Source organism: Labeo rohita, chromosome 9, assembly GCF_022985175.1.
Source record: "Labeo rohita strain BAU-BD-2019 chromosome 9, IGBB_LRoh.1.0, whole genome shotgun sequence".
Taxonomy (NCBI): Eukaryota; Metazoa; Chordata; class Actinopteri; order Cypriniformes; family Cyprinidae; genus Labeo; species Labeo rohita.
In genome coordinates this window covers 1,190,121-1,210,421 of record NC_066877.1, presented here as the reverse complement: position 1 = coordinate 1,210,421, position 20,301 = coordinate 1,190,121, and the positions used below count along the sequence as shown (strand labels likewise).

The 20,301-nt window shown below is 36.5% G+C and overlaps 1 protein-coding gene across 1 annotated transcript; it reads right to left on the bottom strand.

Annotated features, from left to right (window-relative positions):
• Positions 1-15,242: 15,242 nt before the first annotated feature.
• Positions 15,243-20,101, bottom strand: nr4a2a (nuclear receptor subfamily 4, group A, member 2a). The gene is made up of 8 exons (XM_051119261.1): positions 19,977-20,101; positions 19,350-19,455; positions 18,326-19,194; positions 17,884-18,013; positions 17,542-17,705; positions 16,995-17,197; positions 16,690-16,868; positions 15,243-16,605 (listed from the first exon to the last, which is right to left on the bottom strand). Exons 3-8 carry the CDS (start codon positions 19,190-19,192, stop codon positions 16,349-16,351), a joined length of 1,800 nt encoding a protein of 599 aa, XP_050975218.1. The 5' UTR covers positions 19,193-19,194; positions 19,350-19,455; positions 19,977-20,101; the 3' UTR covers positions 15,243-16,348.
• Positions 20,102-20,301: the final 200 nt, after the last annotated feature.

The following is a 20,301-nucleotide window of genomic DNA, read 5'->3' as shown; positions in this document are numbered from 1 at the left end:
TGTGTTTGCTAAACTTAACAGATGGGTAAGTAACCCAGCTGCCTTAAAATTTTAAGTTGATTCAAACCAAATATCTAAGTTGTCACTTAGTATAATTTAACATTTCAAGTTGAATAAACTGTTTTTGAGTTGACTGAACTTAAAATTTTAAGGCAGCCAGGTTACAAGTTATTTTAAGTTGACTCAGCAAATTGTTTTTACAGTGTACACTGTAAAAAATGTCCCTGTAAAAAAAATGGTAATCTGCTGGCAGCTGTGGTTGCCAGCATCATACTGCAAAAATACAGTGTGCTACTGTTTTTGAAATTAACAGCAAAATGCTGTTTTGTCATCTACAGTGTACAACTTTAATTTAGCAGCATATATCTGTTAAATTACATACTACTCATAACTCCATGATCTCAATTTTCAATGCATATTATACCCTACATGTTCAGTCAAATCATATATATATATATATATATATATATATGTATGTAACCAAACAAATGGTTTATAAACGATATCAGATGAAATGACTGGTGTCTTTATTTAATCATACCTTTATGTTCTTTTTGGAGCTCAAAGGTTTGGTTCCCATTTGGTTTCCATTGTGTGGGCAAACATTTCTCTATGACAATGTCTTAATTTGTCCTCTAAGAGAAAGTCCTACTTTTTTGAGACAGCATAAGGTTTAGTTAAGAATGAGATACTTCTGGACTGATGTTCTTGATCATTTTGGGTCTTGTTCTGTTTTTTTTCCAGGCCATTAGATGAACGAACAACTCGAAAAACCCGAAGACTCAAAACAGGTGAACTAATTCCAGTACAGAACCTAATAGGATCTTGCGCATGCGCGACTGAACGAATCACTCCCCGAGACGATTCGGTCTTCCCAAGTCACATTAAAGATTCATTCAAAATGAACAAATCGTTCAAGAACGACCCATCACTAATTTGTAGCATCGTGAACACGCATCCCAGAGCCTGTGCTACGTGAGCTTTTGTGCTTTAAAAAGTATACAAATTTGTATTTTTTTAAAAAAAAATATATATATATTGTTTTGCTAGATAAGACCCTTCTTCCTCGGCTGGGATCATTTAGAGCCCTTTGAAGCTGCATTCAAACTGCATTTTGGAAGTTCAAATTCGGGGCACCAATAAAGTCAGTTATATGGAGAAAAATCATGAAATGCTTTCCTCAAAAACCATATAGTTTCTTTAGGACTGAAAAAAGGAAAGACATGAACATCTTGGATGACAAGGGGGTGAGTAAACTATTTGTAAATTGTTGTTTTGAAAGTGGACTTCTCCTTTAACTCAGAATACACTGCACAAGTCATACATGCTGCATTTATAATAAATGGATTCTAGTATGAGGCACATTAAGGTGGATCTTTTTTCCTGATAATAGAAACTAGTGTTAGTCTGGAGCGTGAGTTTTGTTTTAGTGAAACAAAATGCAGACATATACTTACCAAGAAGGATCAAGCTAGGAGTCACAAGCAGGTTACCCATTTTCTCAAGGTCAGAAGGAGTGGCAGACATCTATTAGTAGAGAAAACAGTTTAAAATGGCTCATAGTATCTGCAAATGACCAAAAAAAAAAAAAACCCTAATGTGCTTTTGGAGCTCGAAGGTTTGGTCCCCACTGGTCTTCCATATAGGCAAAACAGACATCAGTTCTCCACAACAATATCTTCATTTGTCCTCCAAGAGAAAGTCCTATGAGTTTAAGACAGCATAAGGTTGAGTAAATAATGAGATAACCATTTTTAGGTAAATTATTTCTTGAACAAACAATAGGCAAACTTACATTTTCTTAAAGAATGAGTCATTTGCTTCTCTACAAAGTCAGCCTTTGAACTACAAGGATAAGGAAAACATAATGTAAAGAATATAGCTTCTCTAGTTAACTAATTACAGATATCCCCCACAAAAATTAAAATAAAGTTTAAAAATATAATAAAAACCGACAGATTCTTTCTGTCCATCTGCTGCTATTTTTGCAATCACTAGCAGCGCTTTGAATACATTCACAGTAATCAGATTAAAACATGCACAGATTAAAACATGCTATCCTTTCATCAAATTATGCTTTGCTGGCTCTTTATAATGTTAATGTTTAGAAGTGTACTCTGTAAGATAAAAGCAAAAGTGTGGTTGCAAATAACAGCAGCAGATAATAGCCGGTTTGAACCTCACACTAAAATTGTAACCACAAGATAAAAAAAACAAAAACATCATTCCACAGTCATTTTTTACTCAGATAAAGTTTAAGACGTGCGGATTAGAGGGGAAAAAAAGTTTCTTACCAGTTGTGTGTTATATGATGCCAAGGGCTGACACTCCTGTGGTAACTTGCTGATTAAAACACGGTCACAAATCCAATTTAAATCCCAAAAGCTTAATTGGATGCTTAAACGTTAATTTTTGAAAGTAATACATTTTTTAGAAATAAAACAATAAAAGGCAGAGCTGCAAAATGACCTTGTGCAGATAAACCAAAATGTCTTACTGTCCCTGCACATGTACAAGGGAAAATATGGTATTATGCTGCTATTATATGATGTATTGCAAAATAATAACTTACTGTTATTATATGAAAACAGCATTTTACTGTTAAATTTCTTTGTAAATTTACAGGATTTTTTTTACTGTGTAAAATCCATGTTTATGGTAAATGCACACACTGCATATTCTGGGCACATTCTAAAATCCGCATATGGTAAGGGCTACGTGCTGCCAGCCTCGTACCCTTTCTCTGAGTTGGCCTAGGCTCCAGTTCTTATCCCATCTTACTAAGCGGGGTGTTTGCTACCAACTCAATGAATCTGGTAAGACAGATACTACGAGTAGCTCCTGGGAGAGCTAGTGGTAGATGTGTGAAGCCCCCCAGGTGACAGGCCAGGGTCTGGTAATATGACGAACCCTTGAGCTCTGCCTTGGGTTTGGGCTTTCTTTTGCCCAGACCTTAACAGGTAAGTTATTTGGGTATGCAACTCAGGCATTTGGCCAAAGGGAATAGTGTCACTGACAGCCACTGATGCATCCAAGGGAGACTCCCATGTCCATGATAGAGTTGGTACTTAGCGCTCGTACTCCCCTCAACATGGTAGCATGGGTATTTCGTTCCCCATAGCGACCGCTAGTGGACGCAGTTCGAGTTCCCTCAGGAGGGAACATCTCAGGTTACACATGTAACCATGGTTCTCTGAGAAGAGAACGAGACACTGCATCTTCTTTTTTCTTGCCATGACTCAGCCACAAGCTTCAGACGAAGAAGTGAATGATATGTTCTCCTGGCACCCTTTTATTCTGTGGTAGAACCGGTGACGGCATCACTGTTACTGGACTCTTTGTCATGGAATCCCCACATTAAAAATCTTAAATTCAAAGTTATTACTTGCTTGCTACAAATTTGTCTGTATAGTATATGGTCTGTATGTGCAATATGTATTTTATGAGTAGTGTGATTTTTTTGAGGTTTTTGAGTTACTCCAGGGGATCGTTTTCTTCAGACACCGCTGAAGGTGTTTTCCATAGCAACCGCTAGAGGACGCAGTGTCTCATTCCTATCTCAGGGAACCATGGTTACATGCATAACCTGAGACGTTTTATACCTTCTGTAACTTACATGCCTTCTGAAAAATCACATTCAAAACTAGTAAAAATAATAATAATAAAAATAAAAATTCTTTAGTCTTTCTGCCAGATTTTAATTACCAGACCTCACAGTGCAGCTGTGTGGGGGGGTTAGTTTATATAAATATACTGGTGGGTAGTACTTAAACCTGAATACACACAGACTCATGGAGACTCATGTCACGGTGGGGACTTAAATTGAGGTCCCCATGGGTACAAAAGCTTATAAATCATACAGAATGAGTTTTTTTGATAAAGTAAAAATGCAGAAAGTTTCCTGTGATGGATAGGTTTAGGTGTAGGGTTGGTGTTGGGCGATAGAAAATATGGTGTACAGTATAAAAATCATTACACCTATAAAGAGTCCCTACAAAGATAGCTGACTAGACTGTGCATGTGTGTACTGTATGTTCTAGGGTTGCAGTCATCTTGTTTTCCAGGGTGTGCCTGCTTTTAAAATTCCTTCATTATGCCAAGGTAGAGACAGATCATGGACCATTGGGTGTCACTGGTGTACGTGTCTGGCAGCGCAGTTGGACGGCTCTTAATTGGAGTGATTCGGGCTAGAAAGCAGTGGTGTTGGTGTCAGCTACATACAGGAACATGTAGATGTGCTGACAGAGTCAGGCAGGGGACATCCTGCTTACCAATCTCATCCCCCTCCTCCATTTCTGTCCCCCCTCACATGTAGAATTATTATCACTGTTACTGGACTCTCTGTCATGGAGTCCCCACATTAAAAATCTTAAATTCAAAGTTATTACTTACCTTGCTACCAGTTTTTTCTGTATAGTATCTGGTCTGCATGTGCAATATGTAATTCATAAGTAGTGTGATTTTTCTTAAGTTTTTGAGTTACTCTAGGGGGTTGTTCACACATTCTTATGTATTGTCTGCAGCATTTTTTAACTACTGGTGTGTTCACATATGTGTCAAAGAGTGGTATTTGACCAGTGTTCTGCTCCTCTGGTTTTCACCTTTTTTCATAACGATTGCCACATTTTTAAACTGTATCCCAGGTTCAAACAAGGTTATTGTCATCAACTAAAACTAAAACCATTTAAAAAAAAAAAAAAAAAAAAAAAAAAAAAAAAAAACATTATCATTACTTGAAAAAAAAAAAGATGAATTGAATTGAATAATATATATATATATATATATTTATTTATTTATTTATTTAAACATAAAATATATTTTATTGTCAACATTTCTCATTTGCAAAAAAAAAAATACAAATACATCTAATTCAAAGTATTAGCAAAAATGATAAGATTATATCAACAATACTAAAATATCACTGTGTTAAAATTACCTCAACTTTTGGAAAATGCCAAAGAACATCACTGACTTCGAAATGGAAACGTGTGAAAATGTAAGATCTTTGTGTTGTTTTGAGTACATCATGCAAGCATGATGGCATCCAGAGAGATGTACAGAGTTCATAATAAATATTCACTTTATATGCAAATAAATGAGCTAAAGTACCTATTTTCTATGATAACAATCTCTGTTTTATTACAGATTATTCAATCCACATTGTTGATAATCAGAACATATCACATCATTACATAGCATTGTTTGTTAACTAGTTTGGTTTATATTGTAGACTTCTTTGTTGATGATCAAATATCTTCAAAGCTATAGTGAAAGCATTGCAATTTGGTTTCCTTTTACTTTATGTTATCTGAGAGTCAGACAATGGAATGCCTTAAGGAATAAAGGCATTATTCCTATTCTTCTTTCTCTTTTTTTTCTCTCTCTTTCTATGTGGATAAAAAAAGATGAAAGATGAGTGTTTGATTCATAATATACTCTGTTGAAGTTGGGGGGGGGGGCACCCTTTATAATAGACTGTTATGGCACAGACCATCAGAAAGCTTCAGGATTTGCCGATTATGGTGCTAAATATTGATCTGCTTCTCACACATGTCAAAATTCCCTCCTCCCTTAATTAGAATTTTCCTCGTGTGCCACAGACAGGTGCTGTTGGAATACATTACGGCCATGTGTAGCGGGTAGCGCAGGAACTGCCCGGGATAATTGCGACCTCTTGTCTTCTTCCTTTCCTCCTGAGTTTTGAGATGACTCCAACCTGTCTGTCTGACGTCTTCCAACTCTGTGATAATCAGACTTATTTTCCTCCTTTTATCACAGAATCATTGCTCCCTCCCTCCCTCCCGACCTTCCCTGTCTTACTCTCTTTCTTTCTCCTTGGTAAAGGGTTAATACCCCCCACCCACACACACACACACGCGTTCCTCACTCTCTGCTCTCTCTCTCTTTCTCTCTCTCTTTAAACCTGCTCCATAAACGTGTTGTTTAGTTGTTTTCTAAACTTTATTTTCTTTATTTTCTTCCTTTTCTTATTATCACACTTTTGACTTTGCAGGTCATATCAGGGTTAGCTGTGATATGTGGTGGCATTGCTTTTAGGTTTGAATGTGTGCAATGTAAAGTTTAATGTAAAGTTCACCTTTATTAACCTTCATGCCATCCCAGATGTAATTATTAAAAATATTAATAATAATAATTCCTCTCTTTACACACTGTATAATGTAAGTGAATAGTATAGCCCAAGCAATCACAACAATAGCCAATATGACTGCAGTGGATGGTCTTCTGATCCAAAATAATTATAAAAGAAAATTATGAGAGAATTTTCATTTTTGGATAGTCTATTTGATATTGAAATATATTTCTGTATAAACTGTATAAACTGCTAAAAGTAAGTTGATACGCCTACCTATTGTTTTTATCGACTTTTAATAGTACACTAGCACACAGATTAACTCAAAAATAATATACACTCAAAAGTCACAATTTTCCATTTTTTATTTCATCTCATCTTTAAATATGAGGTTTCAGCATAAAATCAGGAAACATTGTCAGCTCTACACAGTATCAATAAGCTCTGTCGTCTAATCACTCTCATATGCAAACTAAATAACCCATGAAAATGCTCTTTTCATATAGACAGATGGCTTACTGTGCTCTCACTGCAACTTTCTGTTGGTATGTTCTTTCAGATTTCATGTGTGCTGTGGATAGACAGGCTTCAGGGTCTGTGCTGCTCATTATAATTCATTTTCTGCTTAACCTTTCAAAATCAACCGTGTCAAAACAGGGGAATATTTTTCTATATATTCTTCTTTTTTTCTCTCTCTCTCTTTACATATCTGAGCATGGTTAACACTTTAGTATAGGGAACAATTCTCACTAATATCTAGTAACTTATTAGAATGCCCATTATTAACATATTGGGTGTTTATTAGTACTTGTAAAGCACCTATTCTAGAGGCCGCATTTTCAAAACAATAACAGAGGCGAAGCTCGATAATGGAATGACGGAGCATGGAACATTGTGAGATGTCATTTTTACAAATCATGCTCATGGATGAGGTAATGTATTACTTTTTTATTAACTTACCTGTACATTAATAACAGTATTTTATGTCATCGTAATGAATTATCTGCAAAGAACATGAAATTTGATTCAATATTAGCCTTTTACTGATATGTGACTTTGTCATGATTTGGTGGGTTAATGATGTGTATTTTTACGTGTGTAAAACATTTGTTCTAAAAGTAAATTTGAACAAGCCCACTGTATTTGCAAGTATGGCTAAATGTTTTTGTGCAGCACATACTGTATTTAATTACTTTACCATAGGTTTGCTCACCAGACTTGATAAAATCCTGATATTGCGTCATTGATAGGCATCAATGACCAAGGACAAATCATTATTTAAAACTGGAATTTCATTGGATTTACAAATCCTTGAGAACTTTTGAGATAATTTAAGTACACAACTGCATGACATTTTATTACAAAAATCTTACATATTGTGCCTTTAATCCTACCCAATACCTAAAATTAATAACTACCTTACTAACTATTAATAAGCAGCAAATTAGGAATTTAGTGAGGCAAAAGCTGCAGCTAATGCTTTGTTAATAGCAAGAACTGGACCTTAAAATAAAAAGTGACCAAAATTTGTAATTGTCTTTAACCTGCTAACATGTTATTGCTACTTCTTACCCAGTACAGTAACTTAAATGTATTGTAACTGGTTCAACAAAACATGAACTTGTTTTGTACAAACCTATACTGTGTTGAAAAGTTTAACAGTTAAACAAGCTGTGACAAACGGCTGTATTAACACATATAGTAAAGGTTTTCATCAGCTATTTAAGTCATATGCTGTGGTTTAAAACCTTTAATAATCTCCTTGAAAAGGTAAAAATAAAAATGCATTCAGTATTATTTTATATTACATTATATTATATTCAGATTTAAATGGAATATTTACAAATGCCAAATGTCAGAAATGAGGCATGCATAGTTTTGAATCTATGTTCCTTCAGGACAAAGGCCTGTGCAATTTACCAAGCACGAACACATTACTCGTGCATGGGTATGTCTCATAGAAAGCGTGAGAGGCAGACAGAGAGACATTGTGAGAGACAGTGGTTTATTTTTTGCAGGTTCAGTGTAAGTACATGCTGACGGGGAGAATGTTACCCATCACTGTGACATTTTACAACATGACATCATGACCGACACGCACTCTAACTTAAAAACATTTAGTCATCAAAATATGCCTATAATTTGTATTTCTGTGTTGTCTTCAGTGCCTGTGTTTGCGTGCTCATCATATTTAAAAAATCCCGTTATTTAACATAATTATTCTGATTAGTCATAAGAATTAAATTATTTATTTATTTCCAGTTCTTAAAGTGTGTCACACCTAGACATTCGTGTTGCACCTTACTTAAACTCTAATCTAACTGTCTCTCTCTTTCTCTTTCTCTTTCTCTTTCTCTCTCTCTCTCTCTCTCTCTCTCTCTCTCTCTCTCTCTCTCTCTTTCTCTCTCTCTGTCTATTTTTCCCGTAAGACATAAATGGATGTTTTTTTCTACTCCACTGACCAGTAAGGAAAGGTTCATTAAAAGCAACTGAATCGGAAACATGCCTGCCCTGGGAAACATTAACTGCTTCCGCATGTTGCTGAGATGAAAATTCTCGCTTTAGTTTATCAATCAGATCAGAAGACGTAATGACCCTGTTCAATACTTCAATAAAAGCCGCATGGACTGTGGATCTGTTTAACATGCAAACCAATATCCACAGAAGACACGGTCTGCATTAAATACAGTAGGCCAGCTCTCTCTTCAAAACAAACAGGACAAGAATCCAGTTCATAATTATTTTATTTTATTTTATTTTATTTTATTTTATTTTATTTTATTTTATTTTATTTTATTTTATTTTATTTCATTTTATTTATGTGACAAACATGACAGACATAAAAATCAAATCTTATATTTTATAATCTTGTATTTTTAAAATCAAATCCTAGCATATTTAATTAAAATAAAATCAATTAATTTGAACCCTCTGACATAAACATACCATTTAAAGCAGCTTATCTGTTTAAAGACTTCAGTATAAATGCTAATTGCTATGCTTAAATAACATCTTTGCATACGAAATAAGCATTATATGTGGAACTTTTTTACTACATTTTGCTATTACGGCTGATGAGAATTGCATCGCTGAGCATATAGCAGATCATGTCTGCAAACACTATGCAAATAGATTTTATTTATTTATTTATTTATTTTTGTGCAGTGTAGACAGTGTAATGTTTTAAAAGTTTTGGTGAGAGTGTAGAATTTGCTGAACTTGCCCTGCACTGAAATTATTGACAGCTCAAGTAACAATAAGGGCAGCATTCTTTGCCCTGCTTTCTGTATATTTAATCACAATTTAAATAGCAGTTGACTTTCTTGGTTACTAAGAGGAACAATGTGAAGTTGAAAGTTTTCCAATGGCTTGATGCCCTAACATTACTGTTGATCTATGTTTTTCCATAAAAGCCTGTCTGCAAAGCCTGGACTTAGTTTAGTCCAGTGATCCTCGCTACTTTATTTCTATTACATAGTAAGGAAGAGGAGTTGCTTTCAATGAAAACTATTTTTGGACTGACAAGGACATTTTGTTTTCTGAAACTTACACTATGCTTTATAGTATATGGCCCCTTATATGCTTAAAGATCAGGGAAAATGGTATTTCTCTATTCTTGACCCTTTTAACTTCCCACAAAAGTGCAACTAACCAACATATTTGAAATGCATATGTTTTATAAATAATTCCTCAGACAGATTTACACAATTATTATATGCATTTATCAGTTTTATGGTATCTCAGGAAACTCCGGATGAAAAGGACCAACTTTACGTCTTATGTATATATTAAGTGACATTACCGCCAGGTCCATATTGTTCTGTAACAAATCCACAGCATTCATATTTTGGTGAAAATAAAAAGCTAATGCTGTAACCTGTATTCCACCTCTGTAGCAGCAAAGGTGATTATTGAACACAATAATTACATTGAAACCAAACACGTTTTATAAGTGAATGGTAGTTATAGACAAAAGAACAACGTGAATTCACTTTAGAAGCACAATTGTATAATATATTTCTTTTAGAGTTACATTAGTTTAAAAAATGTAATGTTTGTCAATAAACATTCTCACAAACATGCTTATCAAGTACAGTATCTTTGTCTTGTTTAAAATATATTGTTACTCAGGTGGGGGTGGGGGGGATAACTGAGGTTTTTTTTTTTTTTTTTTTTTTTTCCCTCATGTGCAGATTTGCATTAGTCACCCATGCAGAGCAGTGTTGCTGGCCACACTAAAAATAATAATTTGACAATGTTCCTCAGGAATCAATGCACAACAGCGGGTCAGCCCACAACTTGTGTCTGAGCTAAATATTTATGAGTGGTGTGACTGATTCTACAGCTGCACTCAGTCACTTTAAAGTGGATCCTTAAATAATTAGTGTCCTTTACTGGCCTGATGTATGTGATAACGTCTATTAGAACACAGAGGGACAGCACTTTGATTTCCACATGCAGTGACATCAGTCATTGCTTGACATCTGGTCATTCTCCTCACATGACTGAAAGACGTGTTGTCTGTTTACTAATATGAATGATAGAACAATGTGTAAAGAGTGAGATCTGTGTGTGTGTGTTGTCTTTCTCACAAAGAGACCTACTTAATGCATCCAATTGATAATTGTCATTTGCAGTGAAGGGAAACTGTCTATTGAAAATGTGTGATCATGCTTAAAAATACTCTAATTAAGCAAGCAGACATATTTCAGCTCATTGAATTAATAGAATATCTTCCGTTTGTCACTCTTACATCACATGTAAAACATTTGTGTGCGTGCATGTGTGTGTGTGTGCGTGTGCTGTGACCTCCGTATGGAGTATGGAATATAAGAAGCCTACACTCTGACCCAGTTTACTGATACACACTCTAACATCTTGATAAACTGTTGTTCACCAACTGCAAGAACCAGGACGTACACGATGCAAAATCATCATCTTTTTTTTTTTTTTTAGATGCAGACAAAATACTGTGAATAATGCAGAAAAATGTATATTGTTTAAATCCTCATTGTGAAAAGAAAACCTATTCATGAGATTAAATGTCATTGTTCTGTTTATTTATTTATTTATTTAATTACATTGCATTTTGATTTTATTGTTGTGAATGCAGCCTGCATAAAAGTTAACCGGATTCATCCGAATACAGGTGCATATAACTTTATTTTTTGAATGGTATGTTGTTGAAAGTCTGTATTACCACAAAAATAAATAAATAAATAATAATAATAAAAATAATAATAAGCCAATGGTATTTCCAAGTTACAATTATAAAGTATGGTTAATTTAAATAAATAAACACAAAACATGACAAAATACTAAATATAAAAGTCCATACATTCACAGCAAACAAGGTAAACATATATACTACTTTAAACAAACATTTTAATTGTAATGAATCAATTGTACACTTGTCCTGAGAGCACACAAACTATAATTAGAAAAATAAGATGACACTATAATTTTAGTTTGTAGGAAAACTCACGATAATGAAAGAAGTCTCCACTTTATATAAATCAAAGAGACTCATTTATCCTTATACACTCACTGAAGACAATAAAAAGGAATGTCAAACTGTAAACTCTCTGCTCTAAGATCAAATCAGCAAGGGCCAAAGGTCGCAAAGGGCAGAGATGACTGGTGTTTTTGAAGCTCTTAGTAAGTGAACCAAATTGATGTCCTCATGGGTGGTTTATTGTTAAAGTACTTATGCGTAATGTATTCGTGCTGTTTTATCTAAGTCAGATCCTTGGACAGAAATATTTCATCTTTTATTGTGACAATCACTGTAGGATCTGTACTTTTTGTCAGTAGATTTGCATTTACACTTGCGAATTGAAGGGACTGCATTAAAGGCCATGCAGTAAGCATCTGTCTGTAAACCCAGCAGAGCGCTCTACCAACACACGGCATCTGCTTTAGCTCTGCACAGATTTGCAATGTGTTTGTGGTCCCACATGTCACAGAGGATGCCGTTTCCTAGTATATGGAAACTGCTGTTTAAAGTATGTTTTTGCAAAGTTTGCAAAGCAAATGTAAATCACACAACTGAATTCTTCAAACCAATGGCAGAAGTTGCCGGGTTCCTGGTGGTAAGAGTGGTGCTTTTTCTTTTGGTTAAGTTCAATGCTGTGGCTACCTCTGCCTGGCCTTGTTACTCTGTGGTCTTTCTGAGTTACTGAAATCATCTATGAAGTAGGTAGAATGCGTCCTGCACTGCTTAATGACTGTGTTTTAGGGCGTCTATCCCATCAGTTCCTCAGTACAAAAATCGGACAGATCTGTCCAAGTGGAGCGCTGCATTATAATTTAGTTCCTCTTAGGTTTCCTGCTCTAGCACTTAAGACAAAGTGCCCGCGGCCTCTGAGCTCTCCACGTGCAGACGGAGCGTGTTATTTCCATCCTTCCGTCTGCTTTTGCATTATCTGCAGTGCTAAGCAGAAACCAGAGAGCAGATTGACAGACCAAAAGCATATAAGCGACCGCCGCCATCTTCGTCCCATTTGTCAGAACAGATAAAGAAGTGAAGAAGTGAAATGCTGTGTGATCCGTCTCTATTTAAACGCGCAGAACTGGAGTGCACGAGAGCTGACTGAAAATACCTCGACATGTGTAAGTCGAGCGTATTTCTCTGTCACACGCAGCTCACGACATTGCTTCCATGCTTTTTTCTTTGTGCAGAGATTAGGCCGTTGCCAACCTGAATGATTGCTTCAGTCAACACTGTACAAGCTTGTGACACTGCAGAGCGTCCCTCTAACTGATCTGCTAAATGTCAGCAAACTGCTTTTGAGTGTAATCTTAATTTGACTTAGAATTAGTCTTTTTGCACTGAAGATCTAATTATTCAGACAATTCTTTGCCTTGTGAGAACTTTGGGAAAAGATCAGCCATGCCATAGCTGATGAGAGAAAGAGAATGAGAGAGCAAGAGAAGCAGAGAGAGAAAGAGAGATTACGCGATAGTGAGCGTTCCCAGACGTTGCCCAGAGGCACCTTCATCTCCTCTCTGAGCTACACAGACATGGATGGTGAATGACAGAATTCCGTAAAGAACTCAACAGTAAGGCACAATGAACGTGTGCATGAACGGCATACCTGCTGTCTGGGAAATAGTGAGACAGAATGGAATGGGAAACTCTGGATAGACGTTAGATGGGCGTGGGCATGAGTTTTTTACTTTACACTGTAATTTAATTGAATGAATGTTAATTATTAGTACTCTACAGTTTATATGCTAATACTGTACAACTGTACAGTGTATGAAATTCGTAAGGCTCATTTTTCTTACTTCACTTACGTGTCGGCCAGGCAGTTACACACATGCAGACATGCGACATCAGGATTGTTTTGCAGATAAACTGTTTCTTCAGTTACTTCTATTCGAAGCCTTAAGAGAAAGTCCCAGGTGACAATGCAAAATACAGATGTTCACAAGCACGTGGTGCATGTTCTAGGTTTATATTTCGCACTGATTTATGATCTAAATATTCATGTTTGTCTGTGTTTCAGTAATGTTTGTAATGTGGCTGTGGCAAGTTTGTTTATGTTTAAGTTTATGTCAAGTATTTTTACAGCACTTGCTAGCAATAAATAAATGAATAAATAAATATTGGTTTATATGCATGTGGAAAAAAAAAAAAAGTTGTATGGTATTGCGTGTGACCACGAACCAGATGCTACTGCAAATATCCTGCAGGAGTTTGGCAAAATGAATTAATACTCTTTGTTAGCTTTGTTTTAACGTAAATAATCAGATGATCAAACCGGCAGATTATAGATTATAATTTTAATAAATAATTTATGCGTGTTTATTTATTTGCTTGCTTGTTTTGTTTTATGTTATTTTGGTTTTAAACACACAAGCCCTCACGCGCGCTCACACCAGACAGATAAAACAATTACGCATGTTTGAATTCTATAAATCCGCACTGCTTTAAATATTATAGAGAATGATACATTCCTATATAATAAAGCTCATTATGATCTGATGTGGTCGACAGTGTGTGAAACCTTGTAATAGTGCTGAAAGGTTTAGAAAAAAAAAGAAAACATTACGTAGTATAATATAAACACAGTATTTACATTTTCATTCGCTAAAATTCCACAATCTAAAACATCTGAATCGATCTCCTGTTATTACATTCCTAACATGTTTAGCTACATTATTTTCAGATACATTAAATGACTAATGTTTTTATATTTTATTTTATTTTATTTTATTTTATTTTTTATTTATTTATTTTTATTTATTTATTTATTTATTTATTTTTGTAAATGCGCTATATTATTGGCTTACTTACATTTTCGTCTCAAAACATTTATTTACGAATACAAGCACTTAAGCTTGCTTAATTTCTGTATCCTGAATTACAGTTTAAAAATATACATCTGAGTCAAAAATGTAGAGAAATGTACTTGAATGAAACACTATAAAGCTGCGCTATTAATTGCTTTAATTGTTACGTAGTAAAGCGTATTCCAAATTGTACACAGATAATTTACTTGCACTATTGTTACAATATTACATTTTAATCCTTCGCTCTCATTATACGCCAATACTGTAGTGGAATTAATCGTTTTCAGACACCTGTAGTTATCACACATTCAACAACACATACAACAATAATTTCTGTCTTCGAAAACAATTTTATACATTTGAATAACGAATATTCTTATGCATTATATTTCTATTCAGATCATTTTAGAGCGCAATATGTGGGAATAAATGCGATGCGATCTAAAATAAATGTTTAATTTTTGATTGTAAACTTTTTTGACTTTCAAAATGCAAAGTGCACATGCAATTCTAAGTGAAATCGTGTGAAAACTCTAATGAAAGAAAATAAATAAAAAAGAAAAGAAAAAAAAGAGAAAAGAAAATCCCTGATGAAACACCTAAACGCGCATTTCCCCTAAAATCGTTCATTTGCTTGCTATCTACAGTTTAAATGTTGACTCTTTCTTAACAAACAGAAAGCGTAACCGATGACGTGAGAAAAATAAAGATTAAAGGTAAGATAATAGTTTAAAATAATAATAACTGTTTTCTTTGTTTGCTTTTCTTAAATCCTACTCTCAATGTAGGATTTTCCTTGGGCAATTTCTGACCACAAAATAATGAAATGTGATTAAGAGACACGGCTCCTGCATGGAAATGATTTAAAAGTTTTATTTGTAAACATTAAATATTCCTTTCTCATGAAGTTTGATTCGGATTCGGAACCGAACGAGTTGCGGTATATTTAGTTAAACCATAGAAAAAGGCAGTGATGATCTTCACACACCTACAGGAATAGAAGATGGCAAATAAAATCACATGTAAGACATTAAACAAAGACGACGGTGATGCGTCTTGAAATCATTTCAACTGCACCATGCTTTAACGGCAAACTCAAAATAAATATATAAACGTTTATATTAAACAGCAACAATACATACAACACATACAAACGAGGAATGTCTGACAATTTTACAAACACTATGGTTCCCCTTTTATCGTACAGATGATTCTGGTACTTTATCCACGTGTGCCATATTTAAAAGTTGCCCCAGTACTACGAATCTTTATAAAATCTAACAGACTACATAGTGTCCGGAATATAGAGTGTGTAATAGAGACAAGAGTCCTCTACAACATGCGTCTCCTTTCCACCTGACAGAGATACACAGGCACAAGTTATAAAAGAAAAAAAAAAGTCTCTGTACAAGCTTTATACACATCATATAAATCACATAAATCTATTGAATAGGTATATAGAAATGGTGTATAATACACTCTACTCTGATTCTCCATGGATACAGACGTTTGCAGTTAACAATGATTAGTAGTGGCGAGATATTTTTCAATGTTTAAAATCAGGCATACTGTTGAATAATGTGTCTTTTATTATAATTTCTCATATTATTATTACTTTTTCCCTATTTTACATTTTTCTCTGTATTGAGATACTCAGTAGCGGTATTTCTTGGTGGGATAAAGGGACAAAATCAATTGCCGATGACAAAAGTTATTATTATTATTAATTTTATTTCGAGTCGTGTTTTCCAGGCTTTAGATTGTTGATCCCTTTTTCCGAAAGCGCACGTCGTGTGGCGATGGTTGGTGGATTTAAAAATAATAATAATAATAATAATAATAATAATAATAAATAAATAAATAAATTAAAAAATCAGACTTTCAGTTTTCAAGAGAGTCAGTGGAAGTTCTCTGAGGTTGTTTGAAATAGTTTTTTTTTTCTTTCCCCTCTCTCGCGGTTTAAAAGGGCAGAGTGTCAAGAAACAGTTTGTCGATTATTGCTGGCGGTGGGACCAGATCTTCTAGTTTTAGGTAGAAGATGCGCTGCAGACCCTGTGTGCACAGTGTGCGCAGTTCAGGCAGTTTGCCCAACAGTTTGGACAAATAGTTTGGACGATTCAAGCCGCCTCCGTTGAAGGTGACTTGATCTTTCAGACAGTTTACTATCTTGTTTTGAAGGTCTTCCACTCTCTTGGGTTCTTTCAGTCCGTGTCTCTCTGTAAAATAATAGCAATTCTTATATGAGAATATTATATAAAAACAGTCAGTTTTCTAAACGGTATACTAAAATCTAATCTCACCTGTGACCATGGCTAGGGCGGCGATGCATGAGAAAGCAGATATATCTAAATTCATGTTCTGAAGATTAGACGAGAACTCCACTATAGAGTCAATCCACTCGCCAAATCCACGGACGCACTGCAGCCTGTGCAACACCACCCCATTACAGAAGATGAGTTTGCCTTCCATCGGGTTGGACCTGAAATTAATGACAAAGCACCCGTTAATTACCGTGCGCATTAAATGGGGATTTAAGCGGCTCGTAATTATTGCAGATCCAATAAAAACTGAAGCAGCAAAGCAACCTCTCCAGAGGCCTCGGTACCTGTACGCCAAGCGCAGCACGAAAAGCTCCAGGAAGGCTGATTCGAACAGCAAGTCCTGGTCCGGTTTAGGCAGGTCGGTGAACCCGGGAATCTTTTCTGCCCATCCGCGGATGATCTCCATGGATCCGGTGAGAAGGTCGTAGAACTGCTGGATGTGCTGCGTGTCATCTCCGCTCAGTTGGTAGTCCGGGTTGGCTTGGAACTGGAATTTAATTTAAACATGACTTAATGAGCTCCCTTAAAATATATAACCCGTGAAATTGCAAAGCCCATTTGTAGAAGGGGGAGAGTTTTCCCCCTCTTTAATTTAACTTGTGTCTGTATTTCACTGGCTTCTTTCTTGCAAAAGCAATTTAGAGAGTAAAATATGCCACCCTTAAAGTGTTGAAAGTTTATAATGAAACACTGTATGATATTAAATTCCTAATATTGGTTGTGTCAGAATGGCGCAGGAAGCGCATCAAGAGTCACACGCGCATTTTTTACTTTATTCTTTCAAAGCCTAAAATGATGGGTAAAATTGTAAATGAATGCAGTATAACGCACTCTGGTGTAGTCGAGGCTGCTCATAGAGGGGTTGGAGTCCACATGAGCCCTGACCAGAGCGCTGATCAAACTGACGGGCGGAGAGGGGGGCGAAGACTCCTGCGGACTTTTGGGTTTGGAGGGTAAACGTCCTCGCCGACCCTTTAAGTTGGCGGTCCGGACAACTGTCAAAACAACACAAGGCTGTTATTATCAAGTTGCTGTTATGCTCGTTGTAACATGTATATATCATACCGCGATGACTATAATTGCAGTTGCGCACTTCTCTGTTTTCCAAGTGCGATGCATATTTTAATGAATAGCCCTTAAGGCGCATAGACGCGAGGACAAATAGCGATTTACCTTCTTTCACCATTCCGACCACCAGGCATTTCTGAAATCGGCAATACTGACATCTGTTTCTCCGGCGTTTGTCCACAGGACAGTTTTTATTGGCTAAACAGACATATTTGGCGTTCTTCTGTACTGTGCGCTAGATCAAGAAAATGTGGACAAGATTATTTCATTTATACGAGATAAAATTCAGACTTTTCAAAGACAGTCTCAAAGATTCAGTTTGTTTTTAGTGTAAATTAGCTTTGACCAGATATGCGAGTAACAAGTGAGCAAAACAAATATTTAAAGGGAAAAGCCCCCCGCTAATATTACATTTGGTCATACAACTGATTAGATCTTATTTTACTTTTAAGATTAGAGAAAGCGGGTATAAGTGTCAACAAAACACAAATAAACAAGTTAATAATAATTATGATATTATTATTATTATTAATCATAATGAGCATACCTTAAAGAAGCCTTTGCACCCTTCACACGTTCGGACTCCATAGTGCTGACAAGCCGCATTGTCCCCACACACCGCGCACAAACCTTCGGTGGACGGAGATCCTCTGGACGGAGGTGACGGCACCTGACTGTCCATCAGCTGATGGCCGTGACTGAGCTGCAGCGAGTGCGTGAAAGCGATTCCCGCCTGTTTCCTGATGGCACTGGGCACTGCGAAACTCTGGCTATCCAGGGCTCGGTGCGTTCCGGGGCTGTCGTGCCCCATGGACACATGGAGAGGCCCGTCAAAGCGCATCTGACAGCTGGAAACAGGGGTTCCGGGTGGAGACTGCTTGAAGGAGAAGAGGGAAAGCCTGGACACGGGGTTCTTGCGCTGATCTATCATGTGCGAGGTCATATAGTTCTGATGAAAAGTATGCAGAGAGCTCGGGTCCTCCCACATATGATTGGGCTGAACCTGGAAGTTCGCTGTTCCCGGGGCGTGCGGTGAGGACGGTTTGAAATACATAGGCCCGGAGTGGGCCATCATCTCCTCTGACTGCGGGCCCAAATGGCTCTGTTGATGGTATGTGTGCATCTGGACTTCCTCCACTTTGATGGAGGACTGTTCTCCAGAATGGGGCACCTGGTAGAGACAAGGCGGCTTCACGTCATAGCTGGTGTTGTAGTTGTCCATGAAGGTGCTGAAGCTTGGCAGAGAGGTGGTGGCGGCAGTGATCTCGGTATTGGTCAAGTCCATGCTGAACTTTACAAACTCTGGCGTGAGAAAATCGCAGCTGTATTCTCCGCTGGTGTGGTAACTGTAGCTCTGAGATGCAGGACTCGCGCCCTGCGGGGATGAGCCATACTGAGCCTGGACGCAGGGCATGGCTGCAAACAACACAGCAATCAATAAAAAAACCCCAAAAGACAGGCTGAAAATAATAGGCGCATGCCCATCAAAACGTGTTTTTGCACTGTTATAGCTTGCATGCATCTTTGCAAAATCGCTTTTAACAATTCAAAATCTTTTTTTGCTGAAGTACCTTCAGTCGTGGGACTGTTCCTCTGCAGATCGCGGTGAAGGTGATAATATCAGGTGAAATTTAATACCGGGGTTCGAGACAAACGAATCAGCTCTGGGTTCTCCCTCTGATAAAACATACAACTTTCACTTGATTTTCCATCACATTTTATTAGTCCTATTACATAACTACGCAAAATTCTAGAGCTCACTTAAACTTTTAAATTCAAAATACACTTTCTAGCGCCGTATCAGAGCAGGTGCGCGATTGAGCGAAAGATTAAGGTTTTGCTCGCCGCGTTTGTTTATTTGCTTTTACTCTCGAGTTTAATTATTTTAATAAATGCATGTATAAAGAAACACAATTTCACACAGCGTAAGTGTGCGCTGGTATCTAGTCTCATACAAGTACTGAATGTAAGCTCGTTTCACAATTCAGCTCTACAAAAAAAAAAAAAAAAAAAAAAAAAAAGCAAATCAGTTTCTATAAAACCAGCAGAATCAACAAACAACGATCAAAGGCTGTTTAAAACAAACATGACAAGGGACAATTTTTGCACTGCTTATTGAAAATGCATTTTTGCACAAACAGACAAAAAATAATAATAAATAAATAAATAAATAAATAAATAGAACAGCAATGACATACCTTAGTAGACCATCAGTAAAACTATATTGTATCCATAAGCTTGTGATGCAGAATATGTGTGTAAATGTCCAGTACTGCTTGAGGTTCGCAGAGCGCGGCGCTCAACACTGGCATGTAGAGCTCTGTCTGCCAATGTGTCTTTGTTTATGTGAGACCCACGTGTTTGAGTTCAGTACGTCATCTGCGTCATATGTGAGTGGAACCAATCACCTGCGAGATTCTTCTGCCAATCTGAGGGCTGACTGACAGCCGGTGCATGACTGTGATTTCATTGACATCTGCTATAGTTTATATTCCCTATATAGCAATTTACTTTTTTTGTTGT